Source organism: Lentinus tigrinus, assembly GCF_003813185.1.
Source record: "Lentinus tigrinus ALCF2SS1-7 unplaced genomic scaffold L226scaffold_19, whole genome shotgun sequence".
Classification (NCBI taxonomy): domain Eukaryota; kingdom Fungi; phylum Basidiomycota; class Agaricomycetes; order Polyporales; family Polyporaceae; genus Lentinus; species Lentinus tigrinus.
The window spans coordinates 136,422-162,942 of NW_027137928.1; the positions used below are offsets into that span (position 1 = coordinate 136,422).

Consider the following 26,521-nt stretch of genomic DNA (forward strand, 5'->3'; position numbering starts at 1 on the left):
GGAGGGGTGCTGGACATCATCGGCGTCGAACGGGATGGGGGCTGGTCTGAACGGTGGTGATTGTTCATCGAAAGGTCGTACATATCTTCCAGGGCCAACTGTGTGCGCATTGGTTACCGACCCCGGCGCAACGGCCTCACATCACAAACAGAGGCAGAGGGGTACTCACGAATACCTAGCAATGCGTCCTCCACACCATCAGTACATCGCCGACGACACGCAAACCAGTTCAAAAAGGACAGATAACGCACCGACTCAAAAGTGCACTCCTCCGACGTGAGCGCAGCGATCTTGTCCAGGCGGACGCGTTCCTCTTCAACCGCGCCCATACTCAACTTCAAGATCTCCCCCGGCGTATGCGTCCATTTTGGTGCTTCCTGTGGCGGGTTCAGAGATGCCATTATTGAGCTGTAGAGAGCGAGAACAACCTGCGAGTAGTCCGGTTTGACGCTCTCGTTTGCGTAGTGCGCTGCGAGCATGAGGTATGCGAGCGGCGACCGAACCCAAGCAGACGGCATCTGCGCGGTTGAACCTGTCTTCGTCTAGTATGTTCTCAGTGCGTTCGGCGGGAGAGGCGAGCAACTTGTTATAGTGCGCATGAGCGGCGCAGGAGTGGTCTTGTGCCATTCTCAGGGAGGGACGTAGCGCGGAGGGTCGCAATAAAAATCGGGTAAAGGCGTCGAGAAAGTTCAGAGCACCATATGAGATTTATTTGAATACTCCGCACACGCTCAAGTATCTGGAGTGACGGTGTTAGCGTAAATCCAAAGGGCCGGTGCGGCTTTTCGGTACCTGATTGCGAGCTCGAGGCGGGCCGCAGTCCTGTGCTCAATACTGAGGTACTTACCAGTGTTAGGATGGAACTGCATATCCTGGTCGACCTGGTACACGAAGCAAGCATCTGTGCTATTTTGATGTTCTTCGTGCTGTTATGTCGCTAGTAGGTGACGGTGAGAGAAGGAAAGAAAGAATTACCGCCGACTGCCATGGCATGAAGATTTCGACGCGTGACGTCACGCGTCAAAACTTCACACGCTCGGACAATGTGGCAAGCTACAGCCGCCAGCGCGACATGAATACATACTTGTTCTCTCTTCTGCTTCTCTCTGCCTTCTCCGCATCTGCCTCCTCCAACAATGTCTGCCTCTGCCACCTCGAGTTCCGCTGTACCACTCACACCCGACACATTCACGCAACTCAACGAGATAACCCCTCAGGGGCCCCGCCCGACCCGCGCGTATGGGATCATCATTGACCAGGAGTGTGTCCGCCGCCGTGCTTTGATCCTGCTTAAAGAATTCCGCGGCCAAGATCCTGAAAAGATGACGCCCGAAGAGTTACACAAGACCCTTCGCAGCATGATGGATTTCACCCTTACAACCATCCCTGACGACGTCTACTACGAGGTCCCCGGGCTCCCTCGCTTCAGACGCAACCTTCTCCTCATGAACGAGTCAAGGGGGACGTTTCTACTTGTTTTCAAAGATGATAGCTCGTACGCCGCGATGCAGTCGCATTTGGACCCGGAGGATGTGAAGAAAGCGAAGAAGTTCCTGGGTCTGCAAGGGCAGGCGGCCAAGTGGCATAACGTCGTTAGGGCTGTATACTGACCCGCCGTACGTCCTCCATCATTGTCTTCGTTACGACAACTCATACTTTCGTCACAGATCGTCGCTTACTCTCGCGAATTTTCTCGCATCCTCGACGTCTCCTCTGACACAGCGTGTGCGGGTCTTCTTCTCTTATTGATTCTGACTGACGCTATGTTACGTAGCCGAATCCCCCTGCATGTTTCCTGGGCCTGTCTCTCTGTGTTCTCCGTGTCGTGCATATTCCCGTGAATGTACGATAGGCTGTAATGTTCAGACTTTCTCCTCTATTACCACACACGAGCTTGCAACCGATCCTCTCGGCTTCTCACAGATCTTCTGGATGGTTGGAAGCAGAAGAGGTGAGGCAAGAAACTTTGCAGGTCGCAGGAACCTTCATCCTCTTAATATGTCAGATTTCCTTTCTTCTCCGAGCTGAACTTACGCCCAATTGACACGATGTGCGTCTAGGTTGCTAAATCCCGGTCGGTTGGGTTTGCCGGCCACGTGGCGTCCGCCTGGCCGCAATGTTCACAACGACAAGCGGCGACGGCACTGGCTGGTCCCGGCTTTCCCTCTCATTGCCAACTTATCCTTCACATACCTCTCAAGTGCTTGCCTCAATATGGCCAAGTCACGAATCGTGCACGAGGCTGTCATCGACATCCCTCGGGAACACTTTGCGAAGTATCCGAACTTAGACAACCTCGTCATCCTCAAGCAAGAGATTTACTATGACCATCGCACATCCGCGAACTACCGTACTGTCTACCAGCAGACGATCAAGTCCATCGAAAACTACCCTTACGACAAGCTGCTACGTGGCATGCAGCTGAAGAACGCCCCGCTTATGCTGGAGCTCTGCATGAGGTGCGGATATGCTCACCGCACATGCATATGAGTCTCACCCGCTCGACAGGAGACTGGCTGAGTGCGAGGTTCCATCGCATTTAACACTCAAGGAAGTCTTGGAAATCCTGGAGCGCCTCGTCGGTGCCGAAATGCCCTGGCTACGGGTGGGAAGGGAGAGCCGCAGGTTGCCTCCGCTCCATCACTACTCGGCCCGCCTCCAGCAACGTGCGATTGCCGCATGCGCGTGGATGCATTTTGATGCGTACTTCAAGCTGCCGCACGGAGACTCGCTCTACTCGATCTCGAACACGGACACGATGCACAAGGCCGCGTTCTGCGCGGACGCGTGCGCGCGGAGGAACGTACAACCTCCAATCGTGCTCCGGATCGCACGCTGGCTCACGTCAATCTGGGGCCGCTACCGTGTGCGCATCCGAGATGTGGACGGGTTCTCGATGCTGGACGGTCTGTGGAAGGTGTATGCTGAGCACGAGCAGCGCGAGATGGAGCAGGAGATCCAACTGTTCGTCAAGGCGGGCGGGCCTTGGGCTACCAACGACATTTACCAATGCGCAACGACGGGATGCGATGTGCGCGCGACGCACAAGGGAGCGTTCAGGGCCTGCGGCGGGACGTGTCCCCCGGACAAGAAGCCGCACTACTGTAGCCGAGAGTGCCAAAGGAGGGTACGTGTGCATGGCACATCTAAGTTGTCGCTTTCTTACCGGTGATGACGTACTGTAGCACTGGCACGTACACCGCAGCGTCTGCCAGCAGGGCGACGCGCAATTCCGGAAATACCAGGAGCTCCCCGCCGAGGAGGACGGCCCATCAGGCTCGCACTGGGACAGTCTCGGCTTGCTGGACTACCCGGACAACACGCCGAATGCCGTCTTGTCCGCAGACGAGATTTGGGCGCCCCAGCCCGGAGCGGAGATCTTCGTCGACTTGTACCACCCGAGCCCGTACCGACATGACGAGTGGATCCGAATCAAGACGCGGACGCTCACCCCGGCGTTCCTCCGCTACTGTAGGTGGTACTTTGAGTTCGAAGTCCATCGGGCAGTGCGTGAGGAGATGAAGCAGGTGAGTTGTGTAGTCCGAGACATTGGACACGAACAGACGAATGATGATGGTGATTTCAGCTCGGTAAACGAAACACAAAGGCGAGGCGGACGCTCAAATTTAGATCCCGCCCCGTTATGACTGGGCAGAATAAGGCTCGGATGCGGTCGCCACTGGACTGGCCTTGACGCTACATTGACAGATATTCGTATGCACTGTGGACTGGCATCCCGTGCCCTATGGCACAGACCCGCCTTCAAGGGTCGCTCTCAATTATTGGACGGAGGATTCACAAGTAGGGAGTACATTATGCCACGAGCCCATATGGAGTCCGCTACCGTCGCGTTGTGCGACATGCCGCCCACGTAATGCTCTGCGCAATCCTTCTTTCTAAGAGACTTGTCAGCGAGGCCAGAGTGGTGAGACGTATGCACGTGCACACTGCGTATAGACGCATTGACGGATAAATTTTGAATGCCGGAAGTTGGTCGTGCACGCATGCAGTCTTGACCCGCAGGAAGGGCGACGACAGCATACACTGCGCCAGACACGCAATGAGCTTTAGGCAGCCAGCAAGATCCAGGCGGGGGGTCTGACCGCGGTCAACTTGTTGGACTTGCGAGAAGTGGTGAAGTGGTCTGTAAGCTCTTGCAGGCTGGCAGAGACATCGAGACGAGCGGTTGCAACCACATGCACTATGAGGAGCATTCCTGAACATTCAAACCTATTGTACACGTACACGGATAATGTACATGGATATGACGGGAACAGAGAACACGGCGAGACGAGAGAAGACCTGCATGGATTTCCGGCTACGTAAGATGATGTCAGCCAGAATCGACAAAGAAAGGGGGTACACGCACGTCCTTAAAATATGACCATGCCAGAGCAGACGTCGAGAACACGAGATGATATGCGAGAGAAAGTGAGTATCTATAACGAGAGTGTGAGTGAGAATGACGATGACAGTGATAGAGGACGTACGACGGGTCATACGGCCCCAACGACGTTATGCCACTTGGCCGCCTGCCGCTGCAGACCCAGGAACTTCTTCGCCTTCTTCACGTCCTCCGGATCTAGATGCGACTGCATCGCGTAGTACGAGCTATCGTCCTTGAATACCAACAGATACGTTCCCTTAGAGTCGTTCATGAGGATGAGGTTGCGTCTGAAGCGAGGAAGCCCGGGGACCTCGTAGTAGACGTCGTCGGGGATGGTTGTGAGGGTGAATGCCATCATATCATGAATGGTTTTGCGCAGTTCTTTGGGTTCCATCTGTGCAGGATCTTGGCCCTCTTCTTTAAGCAAGATCTTGGCACGGCGTCGAATGCACGCCTGGTCGATGATGATCCCGTACGCACGAGTCGGGCGGGGGCCCTGAGGGACTATCTCGTCGACTTCCTCGGGGAAGTCAGATGGATCGTATGTGCGTGGCGCAGCGGAGATCGAGGAGGCAGAGGCAGACATTGTTGGCAGATGCAGATTCGGAGAGGGCGAGAGAAGCAGGAGAGAGAACAGAGATGTAAGTATGTACGTTAGTATGTCGTGCTGGCGGCGCCGGCAGTGGCTTGCAGCGTCCGAGCGTGTGAAGATTTCGACGCGTGACGTCACGCGTCGAGATCTTTACATGTTGCAGTCCGCGGCACCTCATTCTTTTCCTTCTTTCATTGACACGCAAATAATTTTTGTAGCCATCAGGCACCATATACATAGGACAAGTAGTTACTGTATTAGCTCCTGCAGACAGAGGGGTCGAGTCGAGTGGTTGCAACTACATGTGCTACGAGGAGGTCTTAAACCGTCCAAACCTATTGTACATGTACACGAATATGCGAGGAACGGAAAGCACCGAGAGACGAGATGAATCCTGCAGGGAGATCCGGCTGCGCAAGATACCGTCAGCCAGATTCAACACAGAACAGAAAGGAGGTGTACTCACATCCAAATATGATCGTGCCAGAGATGTCGAGAACGCGAGATACTATCGAGAGAGAGCAGCGATCTGTGGCAAAAGTGTGAGTTTTCGTAACAAAAACAATCATGGAGGGCGTACGACGGGTCAGTATACAGCCCCAGTGACATAATGCCACTTGGCCGCCTGCCGTTGCAGACCCAGAAACACCTTCGCCTTCTTCACGTCCTCCGGGTCTAAATGCGACTGCATTGCGTAGTGAGAGCTATCATCCTTGAATACCAATAGATACGTTCCCTGGGACTCGCTCATGAGGAGGAGGTTGCGTCTGAAGCGAGGAAGCCCTGGGACCTCGTGGTAGACATCGCCGGGGATAGTGGTAAGGGTGAATGCCATCATGTCGCGTACGGCTTTGCGTAACTCTGTGGGAGTCATCTGTTCAGGATCTTGTCCTTCCTCTTTGAGCAGGATTAAAGCACGGTGGTGGATACACTCCTCGTCGATGATGATACCATACGCGCGAGTCGGGCGGGGCCCCTGAGGGACTATCTTGTCCCTGGGGACGTCGTAGATATCGCCTGTATTCGGCGCAAGGGAGCTTGAAGCCACAGAGGCAGACATAGTTGGAGGTTGCAGAGTTGGAGAAGGCAGCGAGGAGCTGAAGAGAGAACTACGCCGCTGGCAGTGCTTGCGGTGTTCGAGCGTGTGAACTTTCTGACCCGTGACGTCACGCGTCGACATCTTCACTGTGGCGGCAGCTTCATTCATTCCTTCTTTCTCCTTGACCTACTGGCGACATTCCAGCGCGAGCGGCGAAGAATATAGATGTGACACAGATACGTGCCTCGCTACATAGGCACTATGCGAACCAAGCCATATTATGCCATCGTCCCAGCCTCAGCACCGGCGAAGATCGAGACTCGTGTCTCACGACCTCAGAATACTACGAGGACCAGCACACTATACGAAAGAACTCGAGTTTGCGGATTGACACTGGCATGGCCACTTCGGATACTCAGGCGGGAGCGGAGTGTCGAAGCAAAGTTTAAAAGGTGCTCTCACTTTCTCAGCATCTTTACCGACCATTCTTACGCGCACGCGTGCCACGTCGGCGAGATTATCTCCCCTCACTTCTAGCACCCAAGCTCTTCCCCACTCCCTCCCAACCAACCGAGCTCAGCCGCGCAGACGCTATGCACCTTGCCTTCGGGCAGTCGCCGGTCGCGTACTTCATGTTCGTACTGTACGGTTGAATACATTTTGACGACACGCGGCTTCCAGCCGTCTCGAATTTGCCTCGTTCTTGGTTCTTTCTTGTTTCGTTCATCTAAAGAGGTATATTCTACGAGCTTACAAGCTTTGCAACCCCGTCTCTGAACGCGCGCATGAACTCGGGGTCCATCGTGTTCAAGGTGACGTGGATGGAGCCTCCTTGGATGTGCGGGGCCGGAACATCGACCACGTATCCTCGGCTGCGCGGACTCACTCCGGATGCGATCGTCGGTTGCCTCACAGGGCGTTTCTCTACTGTGACATGGTCTTCCTGTTCGTCATCGTCCTCCGCATCGCTGAGTTCGAACAGTTCGAGAGCCTTAGCCTTGTCTTTGATTTGAGGAGCCTTGCCTGTCGAGCCCGGCTTGCAGATCTCCCTATGTCTCGGCCAGTCCTGTCGCCACAAGTATCAGCGGACGGGAGGCATAGAACTAGCTCCTAGGACCGTACCTTCGCCTGGCACTTCTTGCCGCAGTAGCTCGGTTTGAGGTCACGCGGACACTTCCCAGCGCAGGCCCGCAGAACGGCCTTGCTCTCTCCCCGGATGCCGCATCCGTCCGCAGCGCACGCGTACTGATTCGGGCTCTTCTCTATCTTCTGCTGCAGCTTGCGCTCCTCGGCATAGACCTCCTGGATGCGCCGCTCGACCGCGCGCCACAGAGGGCGATACTTCTTCGAGAGGCTCGCCATCGCCTGCACGTCCACACCGAGCACCTCGCCAAGCTCGCGCAGCTTCAGTCCGACCTGGATGACGGCGGGAGAGACCAGTCCGAGCTTCACGCTCTCGTTCGCGTGCTGTGCCGCGAGAGACAAGTTTACGAGGGGCGCGCATCCGAAGCCGATGCGGAGAGTCTCGAGACGACCAAAGCGCTCCTCGTCCTCGACGATGTCCTTGCGCTCGTATATTGTGGCCGCGTGTTTACCGAAGTAAGCCTTAGCAGCGCAGGAGTGAGCCTGAGCACGGAGGGTGGCAGAGCCCTTGTCGCCGACGTAGTGATCGGGGTCGTAGCAGAGGTCTCGGTCCAGGATCATGTCGATGAGGTGGAGAGCGCCCTCAAGGCTCTGCTTGCGAGTCGAATTGCATCCACTAAGGTATCTTGATGGGTATGCAGGATGTCAGATTATAGTGAGCGATGGTGATACAGAACCAACGTACCTGACTGCCAGCTCTAAGACGGCCTCTGGATCATCATTTCGTGCAAGCAGCGCTTGGCCATCGTGCTTTGCAAGGTACGTGGAGCACTCATTCAGCTCCTTCTGGAAGTCGTGCTCAATGCGATAGCTAGAGAGACAGGAGACCTTGATGCGGAGGTACTTGTCCATGTTGACATAGAATTTCTTGTTGGGGTCGAGCTTGTGAATGTTGACATCGGTGCGGCTGATGTCCATGATGCAGCTAGGGAGCTTCGTGAAGTGCAGACTGAGAAGGAGAATGACGCGCAGGTGGTGGTTGAACAAAAGCTTGAAGCGAATAAGACTCACGTCACGGCCGGATGGAGAGGACAATCGGCAACTTCCGTGGTAGTCTAAGTTATCGCCCGCAATCGTGACCTGCGGGACCACCGCCAACGTCGCAGCTGTGGTATTTTGAGGATGTCTATACGGACGGGCAAGGGCCAGATGAAGATGATAAATCTCAAGAGAGTAAGTACAGCGGATACACGTGTAGAACCACTTCGCCATCGCCCACCTTACCGCATCTTCGACGCCGCATCCCTCAGAGATCGCATAAACTCCGGATCCATGGTGTTGGACGAGATCTGGATGGAGCCACCGGGTGCGCCAGGGGCGGGAATGTTGATAATCCGTCCGGGACCGTGATGGACGTCTTCAGCCACGTTTCCATCGGCCTGCGTGCTGATCTCCTCGACCTCCTCTTCATCGAACGCATCGCCATCTTCTGACTCGCCCAGCTCGAAAAGCTCAAGTGCCTTCGCCTTGTCCTTCTCCGGAATTTTCAGCGCTTTCCCGGTCGATCCTGGCTTGCAAATCGCCTTATGTCTTGCCCAGTCCTGTGACGAAACATGAACGTGCGGCAACAGCACTTGCGAGCGTGACTGTACCTTCTTTTGGCACTCCGAGCTGCAGTAATGCGGTTTGAGGTCAGGTGGACAGCGTCCGCCACAAGCCCGCAGAGCGGCCTTCTTCTCTCCTTGAATCCCGCATCCTTCCGCAGCGCACACGTACGCATTCGGGCTCCGATCTATCTTGCCCTGCCGCTTGCGCTCCTCCGCATATATCTCTTCCAGCCGGCGAGAGACCACCCGCCACAGCGGCCGGAACCGCTTCGCGCGCTTGACGGTTTCCTGGAAGTCCGCCCCAAGCACCTCCCCGATCTCGCGGATCTTCAACCCCACCAAGAGGACAACGGGCGAGACCAGTCCACGCTTGACGCTCTCATTCGCGTGGTCCGCTGCTAGCATGAAATACGCGAAGGGCGACTGGCCGACGCCCAGGCGGATGGTCTCCGGGCGAGAGAAGCGGCGCTCGTCAGCTTGAATCTCGGCGAGTTCGGAGGGTGAGGCGAGGAACTTGTCGTAGTGAGCACGCGCCGCGCATGAGTGCGCCTGTGCCATGAGTTCGCGGGAGGCGATGTCACCGACGTAGCGGGAGCGATCGCAGGACGGGTCTGTGAAGGCGTCGAGGACGTAGAGGGCGCCGTCAGAGCTTTGCTTGCGGGTTCCGCACCCGCTCAAATATCTGCGATGTGCAAATCATATTTCAGCTCTCCGAATGGAGTCGAGTCGATTCAGTGGCGTACCTGATTGCCAGCTCAAGGATCGCATCTGCATCCCGATTATTGGCGCGCTCGAGGAGTGCGGGAGCTTGCCACTTTGTGAGGTACGCAGAAGCCTCCCTCACCTCTTTCTGGAAGTCGTGCTCGACGCGGTAGCTGGAGAGACAGGATATTTTGGTGCTGATGTACTTTTCCATGTTGTCATAGAACGGCACGTCCTTGTCCAGCTTGTGCAAATTGACCGAGGTGCGTATCTTCTCCATAATTATGATTTGAGTTCTCAAGGCCTATTCTCAGGATGTGTTGTGAGGAGGAGACGTTCTGGTGCAGATGTGGACAGGAGTAAAGTCCGAGTATGTGAGCGCCCACGAGTTCGCTTAGCTAGTACGCTTTCGGCAATGTAGTCTAGACGGGTCTATGGATGGCTGCGTGGCCAGTCCACTAGCCGTCCAGACATATGATCATAGAAGATCTTTGAGAAATGACTCTGTATCTTTTAACAGTACTTGTACTTGACGGGCTCACATGAAGTCTGCGGACATCTCGAGTGTCGCGTACTGACGCGTGACGTCACGCGTTGGCCCATCATGAACGTGGCAGCACTTTCAGCGGGTTGCCCATGGTTCGGGTTGAGCTCAGTGTAACGTAACCTAAGGCTATCGGTGTTACAGCGAAGTTGTAGGGAGGCTCGAAGGCTTTCGAGCCAGGTCGGGGGTGAAAGATGTATTAGACTGTGGCTCGAGCTATGAGAGAGTCTGCTTCACGTTCGCCCTCAAGCATGCGAGCCGACCACCTTTCGTCTCAACCCTGCAGAAGCGTCTCTGTCGTCGGTCGTGAGTGGTAACACGACGTGACAACGCGAAGCTCACATGGTACTTACAACAACTTCAGGACTACTCGTCGCGCGACTATCCCGATCCCGGGACCTCCTCCTCATCCACCGTGTAGATGCGACCAACCGGAGTGGGCCCTCGCTCCGAATCCGTCCTGGACTCGGTACCCCGAGCGCGCTTGGTCGGATGTGTCTCTTGATTCAAGGAAAGCGACGACAGACTGCCACTCACTTGGTCTGCGGTCGACTTGCGCTTGACCCCACCGGCGGTCGGCTCGTACCCCTGAAGCCATGAATGGCGAAATGCGCGAGAAGGGAAGGGGGAATCGCGCGCGGCACAGCGACTTCGAGACTGAGTGGTGTAGCCTGAGCGGCGGAGAGATGAATTCAGCACTCCAAATCTTCCAGCCTTGAACCACCGCAAGGGCTCACCTTGTCCGCCCGAAATACTCATACGGCCGGCCAAACAGTCGGAACTCCATGCTACTCGCTAAACTCGCACAGCGCCCTAATGTCGTTCAGCGAGGCAGGCGTGAAGTCGATGTCGAGGATTTCGGCCGCATGGAGAAGAAAGAGTTGGGAGAGGACAGAGTAGTTGTATACGCGGACGTGCAGTGTATTGATCGTGGGCGCGACGTGGGGGATCTTCGACGGGACGGGCGGGCGGAGGGCCGCGTGGTACAGACATCCGCATCTAGATGATGTCTGCATACATCTTTCAATTTTCGAGCGACATGGAGAGTGGTCTCCAGGCCCAACAAACGAGGGTGTATCTAGGATGTATCCTTGCCACTTGGCATTGTTAGCAAGTCAACTTACAATAAATGTATCTCCTCTGAAAGCAGAACATTAGAAACATCTTGCATGCAGGTGCAGGTAGCGAAGCTTACCAGCACGCGGATTGCTTCTCTATTGGACTCTGAGTTTATGACCGACGACCGACTCTGAGTCGCTGGTAATCCTCATGCGGAGACCTCACGGACTGAGCCATCAGTAGGAGATATCTGTGAAACTTCCTCAGTGGTGTGGCTGCCTATATTTCAGCACAAGAGAAGAAGGCCTAAGCAGCACCCAGACAGTTTGTAATATGCGATAAGTACAGTAGCAGGAGGTGGACGAGGTTACAATATGCAGCGCTTGTTCATTTAGGGCAAGTCTCCGGAGTGGCCCGGGCCTTGCCTCCTCCGGCAAACCGTTGCAACCGTTGCAGCTTGGGCTCGAGTTCCTCAAGTCACCGCACTCGATCCAGTCCGTTGCAATTCTTACACAGAATAATAAACATAGGTCGTCAGAGAAGATGCATATGAGCTTAGACCGTCACGTACGTGCTTTCTCAGACAACGAACAGGTAGAAAAATCTGCTGATAGGGTTCCTCGCGCCGTGCAGCTACATATCAGCCTGCCCAGAGACTAGTGCCTATGTGGTTCATCAATATCAATGCCCAACGCGACCTTCAGGCGTTTCGCCGGGTTGTCCGCCATCACACCGGAATCAGCAGAAGGGCGCCCTGTCCGCAGTGCCGTCGACACTCTCAGATGATCACGCCTGAAAATGCCGGTGACTTCTACTTGGCCAAGGATTCAAAGTGCGACCGTATGCATAGCATCTTGGCATCGCGGTCAACGAGCGCGTGGAACGAAGCTTCCGCTGAAACGTAAGTTTGCACTAGATAGCTCACGGGTTTTTTGAATGTCAACCCAACTGACATTGGAAATACTGCCGGAGGACCGCCACCGGGCTTTTCAAATACTGGTATTAACCTCGCTAGTGGCGGAGCTGCGATCACGGAAGTGCATAATGAGCGGCGCATCTAAACATACTGGTGAGGATCTTCGTGATGTTTTCCGCGGCCAGCTCTAACGGTTCCTGTTTGGCAGGAAATATGCATTGACAGATCTGGTCCCGTACCTCCCGGTCGAGGATTTCGCCATGTCGGCATCAGCTCGGGCGGCGTCCCGTCGGCTCGCATTGCCTTTAAGACGTGCACGCGTCTTGGAGCTATACTCGTTAATCCTCTAACCTCTACATTACATCCGGACTGGGTTCCCATTCATCGTAATCCATGTCAATCTCTGATTACTCACCCGCGGACCTCATCGCAACGTTCCAGAGCACGTATGTACTCCAGTTCACGTGTCCATGCGGACACAATTGGGCTCACATTATACTCTGTTTCTCTCAGATTTGATGACGACTGCTGTTGGTATGCGGGTGCCGGTGAGCATTTTGCCATATTAGGGCCTATTCGCGTGCCTAACTACCTCTATGCGCAGTGCTCGTCGTGTACGATTGTGTTATCACGTTTGGGCAGGAAGTGGATCTATTCTGGAAGCGCCGTTTGACAGGAGCTTCGGTTCTCTTCATCCTGACTCGCTATCTCGCTCTGCTCACGATCTTCATGGGGATGCTGGAGTATGTGCCTACGACAGACTCAGTGAGTACTCTAGCTCTCTGACGAAGCCTTTAGCTGAGCCACAGATAGAGTTGTACGATGGTCGTCAAAGCTCAGGCTGCATTCGAATATATGCAATATCTGCCCTGGGCAGGTTCGGTTCTTGTTGTAACGATCTATGCGCGCAGCTCATTATGTGCTTCAGTATTCTCTGGACTGCGAGTATTTGCGCTCAGCGACCAGAACTGGCTCCTGTCCGGCCTTGTCATGCTACTCTCGCTCGTACCATTTGGGATCAACGTCGTGAGTCTCAGGCTCGTCTTCTCGACTGCTCCGGCTGACGGATAGATGCACAGGGTCAGTACGCATATGGTCTCACCGGAGAGGTGGACCCACTATTTGGTTGTTCCGCTGTCCTGCCTATCACAGACAAGTTCGCGAGGAAGTATGTCCCTGTCATTCTGAGCATCGTACGACTTATCTGGCTAACATATGTGATGCAGAAGTGCGTTCCATTCCTGTCTAGCGCGACGCTGGTGACGAAGAAGTGTTTCTCCTAGTCACCATCTCTTCCAGAACATGCTTGATAGCCTCTGACGCCCTCGTAATCGCCATCACCTGGTTCGCGATGCTCCGATGCCGAGATCGCTTCGGCGAGATGACATGGCATTCGACGTCGCTCACAACCATCCTGGCGCGTGACGGTACGTGGTACATGGTCGCCTGCCACTTTTCCGCCTCTCACGTGTTTGCGGACAGGAACAATATACTTCATGTACGTATGCGTGGACCAACGCTCGTCTGCCAGACCCTGACATGACACTACCGACACGTTTACTATCAGACTGCTTCTGATTCTTAATACTTTGCATCTGACGTTCACTATGCTTTCCGTACGTGCTCCGCGACGATCGATGGCCATGCTACTAACACATGCCGTACAGATCCATGCCGCCTTTGAGCCACTGAGCTACTTCAGTGACTTCACCGAGCCGTGAGTGGCGTCACTGCTTCAGGCCTGGCGGTGCTGATCTCGTTATTGACTCGCGTCATGCAGGGTGACCACTGTGCTGATATCGCGCTTTCTCCTCGACTTGCAATCCGCGAACCAGCGAGCATTGAAGGTGGACTCTGATGATCCGCTTTACCTTGACACCATGACGTTCAGCAGAAGCGCGAACATCGAGTCTCGGGTCGTTGGTTCCCTCGGAGCGTCCTTGGGTCAGCGCCCTACGGAAGGGGAGGAGTGTCCGGACGACGACATGGAGTCTTGCTAGGTCATTACCTCGATGGGCGAACAGTCTCAGACAACGTACCTGAGAGATCGTAGCGTTGTGTATATTTTGGTACGTGACGCTCCTACTCACGCCTTTGGACAAAGAGCTGACCATTCCTCGTCTCAATAACGTCCAGAAACCCACATAATGTGTAGTACTATACAGATAATTTCGCTATATATTCGCCCTTAATCCCAAGATTTGAGTAGGGGTGTCTCGTCCATCATCCTGCGGTCCTCAAGACATCCGCTATGGGTCCCAATATCAAGGCCTGTTCTCTTCTGCACAATATTCATACGATGCGAGAATGTCTGATTGCTTAACGTCCCAGATACCCTCCAATCCAGCGTTCCGTCTTTCCCATTGAACCTTGATGCTCATATAGTACTCAACGTCCGTATCCCGCCCCGTAAAGCTATCTGCGGGGTTCCACAGGTGCGGCTTCAAAAGCGTCACCCTCTTGCCGGCATCGCGCATCGCGAGATCTTTCAGCTGATGGGCCATAGGCGAAGTCAGCAACTGCACATCAACATCAGCCTTCCGTGCCGCCTTACGACGACACTGCATGCGCTCACCTGCACCTTCCCGTCGCAATCGAAGACTTCCTGCTGCGACATCTGGATGAAGATGTGCTTCAGCGAAGGCGGGAACACGGTCGACGCCGCGTCCTCCGGCTGCTGTAGCATCCGCTCCAGCCCGTGGACGATATCTCCAGAACCCAGTCCGCTCGACACCAAGCGCGAGATCCGGAGGTGCGTGAGCGACGGTGCGACGATCGACACCGCGCGTGGGACCGACTTTCGCAGGGAAAAGTCTTGGACGATATGCAAGCGCTGTAGCGCCCCGCACTGCGGAATCTCGGCATTCCCATGATGGTTGAGCAGGGAGCCGTAGATCGTGAGCTCCTGCAACGCCGGGAACGGCATCGAAAGCGCCATCTCGTCATAGCGGTCGAACAGGAGGAGGGTGAGGGTGCGCAGCGTCGGGGCGGTGCGGCGGAAGATGCTCAGAATAGCGTCGGACGAGTACTCCCGGGCGGGGTCGGTGATGTGGAAGTCCTCGGTGACGCGCGCACGTATCCAGGAGGTCTTGTCCTGCCCTGGCTTGTACTCCATCCAGACGCGTCGACGGTCCGCGAGGTAGAGGTTGCGTACACGCCCGTGCTGGGGGTCGACACGTTCGAGGAGAGCGGCGAAAGCTGACAGCTGGTGCGAACCGTATAGGGCTATGGACTGGAAGGCGTATTTGCGCGAGACGCCGCGGATGTGCTTCGAGACGAGGGAGAGTGCACGGCCGGTGTAGCCGTCGTCGACACAAGCCAGGGTGAAGATGAGCCCCAGGATCTCGATCGGACAACCGTCCATGGCTGAGGCGGCTGGCGTATCGTGTGTGTCCTGTGGACTCATGGATGGTGGCAGCGCGTTCAGGATGTGCTTTTGGGCTCTTCGACGACCTGAAAGTGATTGACTACCGTCAAATTCACACCTGGCAGGTCTCACAGCCCCACTTCTGCCGAATGCCGTGGCGGTACTTCTCTGATTTGAATGCACTCGGCGCGCATGAATAGAAGTTGCATTTGTAGAACAAGAAGCTAGAGATTGCGATACAGCAGGAGATCACAGGTCGTTCTTCCGAGGGACGAATACTCACGCGAACCACTAGCTCCACTGCCTCTAGTTGCTGCGCGCTGACGAGCTCTCCCGTGGACACAGGACATATCAACCTTCGTTTTCCCGGGGTTCTCTAGTCCACCGGTCAACCTTGCGCCTGGCCTCTCTCAAGTTTCTCTTCTGTACCCCTCAGCCGGATACGCGTCATTGTGTAGGACATGTCTTGGAGGGGGGTGCATGTAGAATACGCACCTAGTACGTGCCGTCGCAATCCGCGCCGAGGAAGCAGAGGACAGCCTAAAACAGCTATAGGGCTGCTGTGCTGTCAGCACGAGGTCCGATGCGGAGTTAGTTGAGCGGTTCTGTGCAGGCGCATGAGCTGTTCTCGCATGCGGACAGAACCAGGCTACGAGAATTGACTCACCGTTATAGACCAGCGCCGTGGTCATTGTTTTGGGAGTCGTGCATACTCCCACAATTATGTGCGCTACTAGCTATGAGCGATCTTAGGCTCCTAGAAGTCACGGTGACTTTGACCGTCTTGTGGAATATAGCAGTGTCAAACTTTGCCTGGCATGAAGATCCTGAGGTCAGGTATACCATCATACGTCTAGAATGGAAACTCACCGCGCAAACTTCCCTGGAACTATCCCAAGTCATCCAATCGCGCGAGGAAACGGAAGTCTCAAGGCTGCCCACCAAGGTCTGACTGACCCATCATTCACTCAGGCTCCCCGAGAGTAATGGAAGTCCCTCGAGGACTGCGACCGCAATGTCTACGGCTGGCGTGGATGGGGGAAAAGTGGCATAAATACAAGGACGACTTACTTGGAAATACAGCCTGTAACCGAAGGCGTACATGACATTCATACTGGAGCATACCAGTCGAGACATCCGGCGCCCCTACGTACTCTCCACACCCGCATCGCAGCCCTTCTCCGTCAGAGTACCAGTCGAGTCAGAACCATCGAGCGCGTTCCCGTCTTCAGCCGGGGTGGAGGAATACACCGAGTTCCCGAGCGAGCCGACGACTCTGTCGAAACGAATCGTGCTCGTCACCGCAGCGTCCGTGAAGGGAGAGGAGTTCACGCTCGCCCCGGAGGTGAGGCGCAGGTTCGTTTCTTGCAGGTTCATGAGGAAGCGGGAGATAAGGACCGATTCCGTCCTGCGAGTAGGGCGAGTGAGCGACTCGAGTCGGGTGTGAGAGAGCTGCGACGGGCGCGACTCACGGCTCGAGGAGCAAGCTGACGTCGCTGATACTGGCGTACTTGGAGAAAAACTGGAAGGAGGGGATCAGCTTGTGCATCACATTGCAGGAGCGCCGAGGCTGCGGAACTCACATCTCCAACGGAGAACATCAGGTGCAAGACGTTCATAATCAATATGATCCTACAAGCGCGTTGGTCAGCGTCGGCCGCCGAGTGAAGCACGCAACTCACAGGAAGTAGATCGTTCCTGTGGAGCAAGCAGAGATCAGCATCGAGAGGTGGAGGCCGTACTATGGGAGTGCTTACCATCTCTCAAGAGGATGAGGGATAGTGACGACGTCGCAAGTCTTCCCTCGCGAGCGATTTGCGTCGTCTTGTAGGTTGTATGCCAGGTCACCGCAATGACGATGAGATCGGCGAGGATGAGTGAACCTCGAGATAGCCCCGTAACTGATAAATATACGGTCAGAATGTACTCTTGTGGGTCATCGCGGACTACTCACATCTAGTAACATGTGAGTCATTTGAGTATTAGAGCATGTATATACCGCGTAAGAAAAGGTACTGACAACTTCGAGATGAAGATGGTTTCGGTCGTCCCTTCCGAGCACCCGAAATAAGAGTCGATGAAAGGGACGCTCCAATGGTAATCAACCTAGGAAGATGACGTCGTGAGTTTCCGAACCGCAGCTGGTGTCCAGGGTAAGTGCGTGCGTACGAAGTTGATGACGAGCGGGACTATTGACAGCAGGAACACAAGGGCGCCGAGGGCCCATTGACCTCTAGTCAACGCGAACACTCGCAAGGCAGAAAACGCTGGAGGATGGAACCATATGATCGTCAGGTCACCGAGTCGCAGCTCAACACGGGAGACGGCTCGACTACGTACCAGCCCAGGGAAGATACAGCAAGAGTTTGACGCTAACGGTCCCGTGGATCCACTGGGCGCACCTAAAGAATCGTTTGCTCAACTCGCCCGGCGGATGCAGCTGGAAGACCGTACCGCTACCTTTCTCGTCAGCAGATCGTAGCATGGAAACGTGTGCGACGTACAAGTAGTGATGTCGGTGGATAGATGCTCCCTAGCATGTTCGATAGGAGGAAAATAATTGTGAGATACCGGTTGAGGAAGAAGAGGAATGACGCGGCCGTCAGGCGCTGCCCCCAGAACAGCTCGACCTCACGTCCGATAGTGATAACGTCTTCGTAAAAGACCATGGCTATGAAAGTTGAGGGGGTCTAGTCAAAATGTCGAGCTTTGTAGCGGTAAGATCGTACCTATGGATGCATAGCCCGCGCAGTTGCTCGACAATCTGCGGTGTACGTTAGGGATAAGCTGATGATCATGGAGTGTGCAGCTCACACAGAGCTGAAGTCGGAGATTATTTCCGCCGCATATGCATTTGGATCGTCAGACATCCCGACTCGAATCACGGTGGCGGGGTTGAACAGTGAGACAGGAAACGTCAGAGGTGCGGGGAGCGGGGGGAAGAATGCCAAAGAACGCTCACTTGTCAAACTTGTACCCAAGTCCCGTGGTTCTTTTGCAAATGCGGAGATAGTAGGAGTATACGGTATACTCGATGAGTGCGTGAGCTCCGTAAGATGAGATGACACCCGAGGAGAGATGCTCCTGTCAAACTTAGAGTGGTGGCGGCGGATAGAAGACGTGGCAATCGGTGAAAACTTGCTGCATGTCTGCCAGTTTGAGGTTAATGTCGAGGAGAACATGACTTTGACCTTACATTAACAACGCTGTTACTATACTCATCGAAAGATTCGTGTCGGACCTGGGACACCAGGCAGCCAGTAAATAGGAAGAAGTAGATGCGACTTATCTCCGAGCGCGGCCTATATCATGGGACGCCGCGCCTGAACCGCGGCGCTCATCTGTCGCTGTGGACTCAATCATACTGCCTCAAGATAAGCTGCGGATGCTTATGATGTCACGTACTTGTATCGTTTTGGGGCATAGAGAGGAGTTCCTTGCCCGCCGTCTCTTCGCATGTGGTATATGTGTGCAACATGGTGTTCTCGCAAATAGCGATAATCATGCGAGTCAGTCCAGCACAGCGCAAGATAGCAGTGGGTGTTTATGATTGTAGCGCAGTGAGGTGGGAGGACCTCGACCTCAGCTCTTGGCACGACGTCGACCAGCCGATATGAGTTCGGATGATTGGTACATCACGAAACCGGGGGTCTCGTATATACGGGCATATCTCGCCCTGTAGTTGGCAAATTAGCCTATATGGGCCCAGTTATAGTCTAAGGGCTTAGGTTATAAGCGTGCTCCCAGGTAATGTAGTCGCCCGAATTTACTTACCATTGACGTATTTACTTGCAATATGGCCCCCTTCTCGGATCAACGATTGTATCTGAGCATCCTACAAGGACGCTCCCGGTAATTGACCATCGGATTGTGACTATGGCCTGTAAGATAATTGGGCAATGATAAGAATCTGTATATACAGGGCCACGAAGACGATTGGCGATTGGGGAGAGCTACAGTAGCTTTCATGATTCACTGCCAACAGACACTCGGATGGCAAGATTGAATAGATTTATTGATAATACAACGATATATGATACACGAGCAAATGCCATATGGGCGCCGAGCAGCCAAGGCAAAACATGGGGAAAGGAGACATACTAGGCCTGTCACGGCAAAGAACTGTGCGGGATCATTCGAGAACCTGCGAAGACTACCAACGTCAGCAAGGTGAGAGGACTTGAGAGGGAGAGAGCATGCGTACCTGCACGCATAGTTGGCGTGAATTAGTACAGAATTCCACGTCCTTTGCCGAAGACGCACTCGGCGATAGCCTGCACGAACACGAATGGATCAGATCGCGACCGGTCTCCCAATGTACGTGCACATGTACTTGTACATCACAACGCACCCGTACCAGATTCACCTGCGCCCCTGGAGCTCCACCCTCGAGAATAGCGTGTGCCTGCGTACGTATCGCCGAGGATCACCTTCGCATCTTCCATGTACTCGTCGCCCGTGATCCACGTCGTGCTGTCTTTGGACGGGGGCGGGGACACGTCGGCCGCGCTGGGTGAGTAGCGAGCGGCGAGCGAGAACATGGTGAGGAGGAGCAGGGTCGGCACCCACTGTCGACATGGGCCGAGGTGTGAGGAGATGGACGAGACGGCGTCGGAGTAACCAGACTCTCCCGAGTACAGTGAGTCTGTGCCGCGGTTGCTGTACCGGGAACATCCTCGGGCTTGTCCTCGACGTCCTCTACCGTGCGCGACGCGAACTGGTCATCCGGGAGCAGCGTATCGCGGTGCGCCGCCGACCGCTTGATCACCTGGTCCTGCCACTCGTTCAACGGGCTGTTTCAGCGGGGTGTGAGTGTCCGACATGTGCAGATCGGGGAGGGCAAAGAGGCATGGGGTAGATGTGAAACACTTACTGAGTCGTGTGCATGACGTTGCTGTCGCCCTGGCGCGGGTCTGGTGGTGCTCTTGCATGGCTCGTCCGGGTCTCCTCCGCGACTGCGACCCTTGTATCCATATGGGGAATTGTCCACACGGTTGATAATCTCCTTGGCGTGCAGGTCCTATAATGGCGCCGTGAGCAAACTCTGCATGACCGGAGTGTCACAGGTATTGATCTTGGTGGGTGTATGCGCCGGGTGCGTACGTTTCGACGGCTGTATGCGGGAGCTTTGCGCATATACACGCGTCCAAGGATGGTACGGGGCTCGGAAAAGCTAGGGACAAAGGCAGAAAAACTGACTCACCTCTGCAAGGTCCTCCATGATGCCCTTGGCGCGGCTGTCATTGCTGCTGAGGAGAATACCGATGAGGGCCTCTGTGTGGTGGAAACGGGTGTATTAGCACTTATTAGCACAATCGATGTAGGCGCAATGGTGCACGACAACGAGGAGTGTACACACCTTGCTGTGGAGAGCACCAAAATCGATGCTAACGAGGGGCATGTTGTGCAGAAGGGAGGGACATGCTGTGCAGAAGGACTAGAAGAACAGCAGGTAGAGGCGGCAGGTAATGGAGAAAGTGTGTGGTGGTAGAAGAGAGAGAAGTGGAGGGCGAGACGAGTCTGCGCAGTCGCTTTTTGTCAGGCTGTCAAAGGCGTGTGGGCGTCTGTAAAACGCGTACGCGTTGCGCGCCTGCATGATCACGTGGAAGTGTTTCAGCGATAGGGTACTAATAGCAGAGTTATTGCATTGGTCTATATAGCTCTTTATGTCACAGGCGCATCCGTTGTTTCATTACAGGGCACCGTACTGTCGGACGGTATAATACAGAGGCACGTCTGGTAGACGATGCCCGATCAGGCAATGTAGACGCCCGGTACTCGGACCGAGACCTGCCGCACCCTACACAGGACGCATTACGCGTATTACCCTATCGTCAACTTCCCCGTTTGCTGATGTACCTGGTTTTCCGAGTGATGTCGCCGGGGTATCGAAGTGACTTCCTCGAAGGACAAAAGGAGCAGATGAGGTTGCGGTGAATGATGAGAGAAGACAGAAAGTCAGACTCATGCTTGGACGTGGCGTGGTCGGAAGGCGAGGCCGAAAGTGGCACTGCCATAGGCGGCTAGATCGGAGAGCGTGTGAATTTTCAGGCCAAGTACTGCTCGCCTGCAAGTCCATGTTTCTTCAAGTCCTCTTCATTATGTGAGTCACCATTCACCACGTCGGTCAAAGTCCTTTCTATATAGCTTATGCACGATATGTGATTGCAATCTCACCAATGCCGGGGTCTTGGGTGACGCCAGACAAACGGTGGCTGAGGCAGAGACGCCGCCGGTCGAGCTGGCATGTGTAACCACTGAATTTGAGCCCAACATATATTGTCCCACGACAAGATGGACTCAGTAAGCCGTCCACTACACAGGCAACTGGCCTTTTTGGGCACACATCGTGGTCCCGTCACGACTCCGAGATACCTGTGCAAAATGGCAGGTTACCTCATTACTACGAGACGCATCACAATAGCAGCAGAAAGACTGCTCTTCGGTGGTCATTTCGTAAGTGATTCACAGGTTTTGCTACATCGTCCCCCGCACAAACATCATTCACTATCCCCACAGATAGCATGCCTTCCCAAACTCTCCCTACCACCACTACTATACGCCCTACATCATCGGCGGAGATCTCCGCCGCCTCATCCTACTCCTCACTCTCTCCCGCCGCCGTCGCGGTGACGCTCTACGAGCGCGACGCCACTATCTCCACTCGGAGGCGTGCTCGACCTCGGCTGGACGAGCGACCAGCGCGCTCTCCGCGAGAACGGCTTCCAGGACGAGTTCATGAAGCACTCCCGCCCCAAGGACGAGGAGATGAAGATGTACGACGCCTCCGGCAAGCTTCATCTGCACCATCCCCAGCAGAAGCCGGAGGACATCCGTCCCGAGATCGACCGCACCATCCTCCGCCAGATTCTCCTCGACGCCTGCCCCGCCAACGCGATTAAGTGGGATCACGCTCTCTCTTCTGCCATGCCCTTCGAGGATGATCAGCGCGAGCTCTCGTTCGCGAATGGCTTGAAGATTGTGTGTGACTTCCTCGTCGGCGTTGACAGCGCCAACTCACTCATCCGCTCGCTCGTTTTTCTTGCCACGTTTTTCTATTATATGGCGAACGACATCCAGATCTCCCCTCGCCCCTTCGATTGCCTCCTCTCCGAACCTGAAGGACGTAGTCGACGCGATCGGCCGATAAACCATGCTCGCCCTCCAGGACGCGAAGATGCTCGGAAGTCAGGTCAACGGCGACGGCCGCATTCGCACGCACGTCTTCTTCCGCGGCCCCGCCGAACGGATCGTCTCTTTCTCTCCCGCCGAGGCGCGCAAGGTCCTCATGGAGAAGTCCGAGGGCTGGGCGTCATGGATGCGCAAGCTCATCAAGTTCCGCGATGACGCGGCACTCTGGCCAGTCCCGTCATCCGTCGTACGTGGTCTCCAGCGGCCACAAGTGGAGCCTGCTCTCGGAGTTACCGTCCTCAGGTTTGGTGAGTACATTCACGGACTCCGTGAGACCATAGCTGACCATCAGGTGATAACAATCGGCTACCTGGGAGCATGGAAGGGATGATCTCAGAGAGCCGAGACCCTCGCTTTGGAGCAGGGGGACCTCGTTCTCACTGCGTCGCAAGCTAGAAGGCTGGTCATGTCGGCAGAATAAGGTCATGGTAACGGCTTCTTCTTCTTTTGAAGTCAAATGCTGATTCACGGGTACAGGAAGGTAGTCTTTTTAGCTAGTATGCCCCGTGCAGAACGCCGGATTCTGTCGAACGGTCACATAATGGCTCCTGTCATCGTGCACCCTTCACGGCATTCATTCCTTGGCCGATATTATTATCAGTCCGGCTATCCTCTCCACAGCGTCTTACAGGGTACAACGCCGACAACGCGTAAAATCGCTCCGAGCGCCATCCGAGTCGACAGAAGAGACAAATTCTCTCGAGCCATCTGTAGGAGATCGACGTTCGATAGTTAGGTTGTTCGCAAATGAACTTTCATATACGATGGACCCCTTTAGTACCTGCCCGCCTTTCGATATATGTGAGTAAAGTTCGGTCCATCGGCCTGGTGGGAGCGGAATGTACTCTGCCTCTTCCTCCTTCTCGGCAGCCAGGCGTCTCCCGACCTCATCGGCCCTCCGTATGTGACCGTTCCGAGTAAACTCTCTGCTCCCTGTTCATGGGATGTGCAGCAGCGACTGACGAGGTTTACAGCGCGGTGATAGAAGACTGGGAACCATATGCTGACGTCAACTCAAAGCGACAGCCCGGTGTAGGTACCATGCGTAATAGGAAAGGTGAAGGCTCTTTGAACGCTATCTGCTAGGTATAAAGTTTGACCGCGTCAAGCCCTCCTCCAGCCCCTGCATCACAGGATGACACTCTCACTGCTCGTCTCACCTATAGCTCTCATTGGCCTCGCGGCCCTCGTGCTCGTGCTCGTTGTGCGACTCTCCCGCCGCAAAAGTCTCAAGTTTCTCCGTGGTCCCCCGCCTCCATCGTGGTGGCTCGGTCGGTCTACCCCCTGTATCGACGACAGTCTCTGACCGGCATGAGCAGGAAATGAACACCAGCTCTTCTACCAGCAGGATACCGGATGTCTCGACTCCCAGTGGATGCGCGAGTACGGCAATACCTGGCGCATGCACTCGTACTTTGGAGTACGTCGCAACATGGTTCTCGGACTCAAGTTCTGGCTACTGACCGCACCGTCCGACCCCATAGAGAGAGGGTATCATGACCACGGACCCAAAGGTGTGCAGACTCGTTGATGTGAACTGTGACTGAACTCAATTATGACGTCCGTGGCACCTCAGGCGCTCCAGCACATCCTGCACAAGTCCGGCTACAACTACCCAAAGCGCGTCGACATGAACACTATCACCTTCCTGCAATTCGGCCCCGGAATCCTGTGGTCGGAAGGTGAGCCAGGACTGGTTTGTTTGGGTTACCATGGAGGCTGACAGCGGATCCCGCAGGGTCGGTGCACCAACGTCACAGGAAGGTGATGAACCCCGCATTCAGCGCCCAACAACTGCGGACGTTCGTTCCGCTCTTTCAGCGGACCGCGCTTAAGGTCAGATGTCCCTGACTACCCCGCGCCATCTGCTCTACTGACGTACTATAATATTTCGTTAGATCATCGAAAAGTGGAAGGCGCTGATACCCATTGACTCTGTCGTGCTCGTCAATCAGTGGTTAGCGCGGGGTGGTCTAGACATCATCGGAGAAGGTACGGTGTACGTCCAGCGGTACCGACTCTCTCTCTCACAAAACATGTAACTCATACAGCGGCGTTCGACTATGACTTTGGCTCGCTCGACGATGCCGACAACCCTCTTGCTAAGGAGTACGCCACAATCGTGTACGTGTCTCGCGCTGCCACTCGAGCCCTGAATCTGACCGTTTATTCTCTGCGCAGTCGGGATGTGCAGATGAACCCGACCAAGCTAGCGATGCTGTACCGCGGTCTCTTCGAGTGCTTCCCGCAGAAGATCATCGAGTTCGTCAAGCACACGCCCGCCCGCGCATACCGCCGGGCGAAGCGCCTGAACGAGATGTTCGAGGACATCGGTCGGGACCTCTATCACTCCAACGCGGACGAAGAGAAGGCGGACCGTGATGGCAAGCGCGACGTAATGAGCATTCTCAGTACGTCTTTTCTCGAGTTTTACTCGTCCCGAGCTGTCGAGACTGACCCATCACGCCGCAAATCCATTACGCAGTCAAGGCGAACGACTCCGAGGACCAACGTTTCCGACTCTCTGAAAAGGAGGTGCTTGCGCAGATGCACCACCTCACGTCCGCAGCGCAGGAAACGACGTCAAGCACGCTCAGCTGGATGCTCTATGAGCTCTCCAAGCATCCCGAGTACCAGACCCGCATCCGGGAGGAGATCAGAGCGGTGCGCGCCGCGGCGAACGAGCGCGGAGAACCCACGTTCACGGTAGAGGATCTAGACAGCATGCAGTACCTGATTGCCGCTATCAAGGTAAGCCGCCCTCTTCTGTCCGAATACTGCTCGAGCTGACAATGGGGCGCATCGTGATCGTAGGAGACTCTCCGCTTCCACGCGGTGGTGCCCTACCTCTGGCGCGTTGCTGGGAAGGACGACGTGATCCCGCTCTCGGAGCCGGTTGTCGGTGCTGATGGCTCAGTACTCACCGAGGTCCCAATTTTCAAAGGACAGTCGGTCATCACCTCCCTTTGTGGCTACAACCGGTACGTCAGTCTACGCAGTCACTTGGAAGGCTCGGACTTGAGTAGTGTCATAGGTTGGTTTCAGTCTGGGGTGAGGATGCCGACGAGTGGGTTCCGGAGAGGTTCTTCCGCATCGAGTCGGAGAAGCAGCTTAGGCTTGGGGTGTATGCGAACGTGTGAGTGTTGTTCGACTTATGAGGTGTCGGAAAGTGTCGTAGCTGACAAGCAATATTGCAGATTGACGTTCTGTAAGTTATTTGGATCTTCTTCACAGGACACGACATACTGAAGACCTCTCACAAGCCGCTGGTCTCCGCGGATGTATCGGGTACGTCTAGATCCTGATTCTCTGCCGCCAAAAGTTATCATGCACCATGCTGACTGTCACTTCCTTCGCAGATGGCGCTTTGCGTGGGTTCTCTGTCGTCTTTCACTTGCTTACACAAGACTAACGTCATGCGCACCAGTGTCTACCAGCTTCAGGCCGTCGCTGCTGAATTACTCGAGACCTTTGAGTTCGCGCTCCCTGTGCCCAAGCCGACCATCAGGCGTACGCCCGCGGTCTTGATGGTCCCTGTCGTCGAAGGCAAGGAAGACTTGGGCTTCGCCATGCCGCTTCGCGTCTCGTTGTTCAGGTGAGTATTAGTCACACAATTGTGGAGGATTGATATGGCTTATATGCCGCTCCAGCACTCGACTCGGAGGCAGCGATGAGCATGCAGGCGGAAGGTCGTAATAGTATGATAGCGCAGTCGAGGACTCGGATCAAGACGTGCTGAGTTGTAGAGCGAGAGCCATTGTGTAGATGATATCTGCGAGGGGCGGAAAGATGTAATATTAATGCCAAACTCATGATACAGTATTGAATACGCGCGGAGTTTCTCGTTGATCCCAGTCACGGTCACTATGCTGAAGACTTGAAGGAGATATCGTGAATAAGAACCAATGAAAACCTCTCAGATGGATGTCTGCTACATTCTGCATACAGAATAGGACTGGATATTTTACTTGTTGCTCTCCGCAAACGGTGCATAATGGATGCACTGTTCTGTGAATCATGCGGCCCGTCTTCAA

At 54.9% G+C, this 26,521-nt stretch overlaps 12 protein-coding genes across 12 annotated transcripts; 5 read left to right on the top strand and 7 right to left on the bottom strand.

Annotated features, from left to right (window-relative positions):
* Positions 1-136: 136 nt before the first annotated feature.
* Positions 137-518, bottom strand: L226DRAFT_572528 (uncharacterized protein; the record flags this gene model as incomplete). Its single annotated transcript, XM_067684691.1, has 2 exons — positions 137-175; positions 252-518. The coding sequence occupies 2 exons, from the start codon at positions 516-518 to the stop codon at positions 137-139; spliced, it is 306 nt and encodes a 101-aa protein (XP_067533651.1).
* Positions 519-1,123: 605 nt separating this feature from the next.
* L226DRAFT_614338 (uncharacterized protein) lies at positions 1,124-1,802 on the top strand. The gene is made up of 3 exons (XM_067686619.1): positions 1,124-1,616; positions 1,668-1,725; positions 1,775-1,802. The coding sequence occupies exon 1, from the start codon at positions 1,137-1,139 to the stop codon at positions 1,608-1,610; it is 474 nt and encodes a 157-aa protein (XP_067533652.1). The 5' UTR covers positions 1,124-1,136; the 3' UTR covers positions 1,611-1,616; positions 1,668-1,725; positions 1,775-1,802.
* Positions 1,803-2,168: 366 nt separating this feature from the next.
* L226DRAFT_614339 (uncharacterized protein) lies at positions 2,169-3,819 on the top strand. The gene is made up of 4 exons (XM_067686620.1): positions 2,169-2,459; positions 2,509-3,127; positions 3,186-3,527; positions 3,587-3,819. Exons 1-4 carry the CDS (start codon positions 2,215-2,217, stop codon positions 3,692-3,694), a joined length of 1,314 nt encoding a protein of 437 aa, XP_067533653.1. The 5' UTR covers positions 2,169-2,214; the 3' UTR covers positions 3,695-3,819.
* Positions 3,820-4,266: 447 nt separating this feature from the next.
* Positions 4,267-5,013, bottom strand: L226DRAFT_614340 (uncharacterized protein). The gene is made up of 3 exons (XM_067686621.1): positions 4,491-5,013; positions 4,370-4,439; positions 4,267-4,318 (listed from the first exon to the last, which is right to left on the bottom strand). The coding sequence occupies exon 1, from the start codon at positions 4,971-4,973 to the stop codon at positions 4,497-4,499; it is 477 nt and encodes a 158-aa protein (XP_067533654.1). The 5' UTR covers positions 4,974-5,013; the 3' UTR covers positions 4,267-4,318; positions 4,370-4,439; positions 4,491-4,496.
* Positions 5,014-5,175: 162 nt separating this feature from the next.
* L226DRAFT_614341 (uncharacterized protein) lies at positions 5,176-6,060 on the bottom strand. The gene is made up of 3 exons (XM_067686622.1): positions 5,560-6,060; positions 5,446-5,508; positions 5,176-5,389 (listed from the first exon to the last, which is right to left on the bottom strand). Exon 1 carries the CDS (start codon positions 6,037-6,039, stop codon positions 5,566-5,568), a length of 474 nt encoding a protein of 157 aa, XP_067533655.1. The 5' UTR covers positions 6,040-6,060; the 3' UTR covers positions 5,176-5,389; positions 5,446-5,508; positions 5,560-5,565.
* Positions 6,061-8,304: 2,244 nt separating this feature from the next.
* L226DRAFT_510963 (uncharacterized protein) lies at positions 8,305-9,757 on the bottom strand. Its single transcript, XM_067678278.1, has 3 exons — positions 9,452-9,757; positions 8,754-9,390; positions 8,305-8,702 (listed from the first exon to the last, which is right to left on the bottom strand). Exons 1-3 carry the CDS (start codon positions 9,688-9,690, stop codon positions 8,382-8,384), a joined length of 1,197 nt encoding a protein of 398 aa, XP_067533656.1. The 5' UTR covers positions 9,691-9,757; the 3' UTR covers positions 8,305-8,381.
* Positions 9,758-11,874: 2,117 nt separating this feature from the next.
* On the top strand, positions 11,875-14,142 carry L226DRAFT_536590 (uncharacterized protein). The gene is made up of 14 exons (XM_067681146.1): positions 11,875-12,082; positions 12,138-12,375; positions 12,443-12,477; positions 12,534-12,694; positions 12,743-12,806; positions 12,858-12,955; positions 13,009-13,097; positions 13,140-13,141; positions 13,213-13,356; positions 13,412-13,427; positions 13,497-13,545; positions 13,597-13,646; positions 13,710-13,998; positions 14,066-14,142. Exons 2-13 carry the CDS (start codon positions 12,323-12,325, stop codon positions 13,927-13,929), a joined length of 981 nt encoding a protein of 326 aa, XP_067533657.1. The 5' UTR covers positions 11,875-12,082; positions 12,138-12,322; the 3' UTR covers positions 13,930-13,998; positions 14,066-14,142.
* On the bottom strand, positions 14,033-15,358 carry L226DRAFT_489352 (uncharacterized protein). Its single transcript, XM_067677271.1, has 2 exons — positions 14,505-15,358; positions 14,033-14,421 (listed from the first exon to the last, which is right to left on the bottom strand). The coding sequence occupies exons 1-2, from the start codon at positions 15,333-15,335 to the stop codon at positions 14,194-14,196; spliced, it is 1,059 nt and encodes a 352-aa protein (XP_067533658.1). The 5' UTR covers positions 15,336-15,358; the 3' UTR covers positions 14,033-14,193.
* A 998-nt stretch (positions 15,359-16,356) lies between these two features.
* Positions 16,357-18,215, bottom strand: L226DRAFT_614345 (uncharacterized protein). Its single transcript, XM_067686623.1, has 11 exons — positions 18,111-18,215; positions 18,026-18,060; positions 17,801-17,967; positions 17,637-17,736; positions 17,466-17,563; positions 17,315-17,402; positions 17,054-17,197; positions 16,979-16,994; positions 16,880-16,928; positions 16,769-16,818; positions 16,357-16,704 (listed from the first exon to the last, which is right to left on the bottom strand). Exons 1-11 carry the CDS (start codon positions 18,164-18,166, stop codon positions 16,443-16,445), a joined length of 1,065 nt encoding a protein of 354 aa, XP_067533659.1. The 5' UTR covers positions 18,167-18,215; the 3' UTR covers positions 16,357-16,442.
* Positions 18,216-19,428: 1,213 nt separating this feature from the next.
* L226DRAFT_614346 (uncharacterized protein) lies at positions 19,429-20,834 on the bottom strand (the record flags this gene model as incomplete). Its single annotated transcript, XM_067686624.1, has 7 exons — positions 20,656-20,834; positions 20,500-20,568; positions 20,170-20,316; positions 19,962-20,070; positions 19,710-19,923; positions 19,501-19,570; positions 19,429-19,440 (listed from the first exon to the last, which is right to left on the bottom strand). Exons 1-7 carry the CDS (start codon positions 20,695-20,697, stop codon positions 19,429-19,431), a joined length of 663 nt encoding a protein of 220 aa, XP_067533660.1. The 5' UTR covers positions 20,698-20,834.
* A 1,003-nt stretch (positions 20,835-21,837) lies between these two features.
* On the top strand, positions 21,838-22,816 carry L226DRAFT_111805 (uncharacterized protein). The gene is made up of 2 exons (XM_067672136.1): positions 21,838-22,735; positions 22,813-22,816. The coding sequence occupies exon 1, from the start codon at positions 22,035-22,037 to the stop codon at positions 22,641-22,643; it is 609 nt and encodes a 202-aa protein (XP_067533661.1). The 5' UTR covers positions 21,838-22,034; the 3' UTR covers positions 22,644-22,735; positions 22,813-22,816.
* A 662-nt stretch (positions 22,817-23,478) lies between these two features.
* On the top strand, positions 23,479-26,325 carry L226DRAFT_111732 (cytochrome P450). The gene is made up of 17 exons (XM_067672135.1): positions 23,479-23,544; positions 23,608-23,758; positions 23,807-23,907; positions 23,972-24,001; positions 24,064-24,169; positions 24,226-24,323; positions 24,386-24,479; positions 24,539-24,611; positions 24,669-24,898; positions 24,973-25,238; positions 25,302-25,468; positions 25,522-25,623; positions 25,685-25,695; positions 25,751-25,775; positions 25,847-25,858; positions 25,915-26,082; positions 26,138-26,325. The coding sequence occupies exons 2-17, from the start codon at positions 23,623-23,625 to the stop codon at positions 26,181-26,183; spliced, it is 1,665 nt and encodes a 554-aa protein (XP_067533662.1). The 5' UTR covers positions 23,479-23,544; positions 23,608-23,622; the 3' UTR covers positions 26,184-26,325.
* The last annotated feature ends 196 nt before the right edge of the window (positions 26,326-26,521 follow it).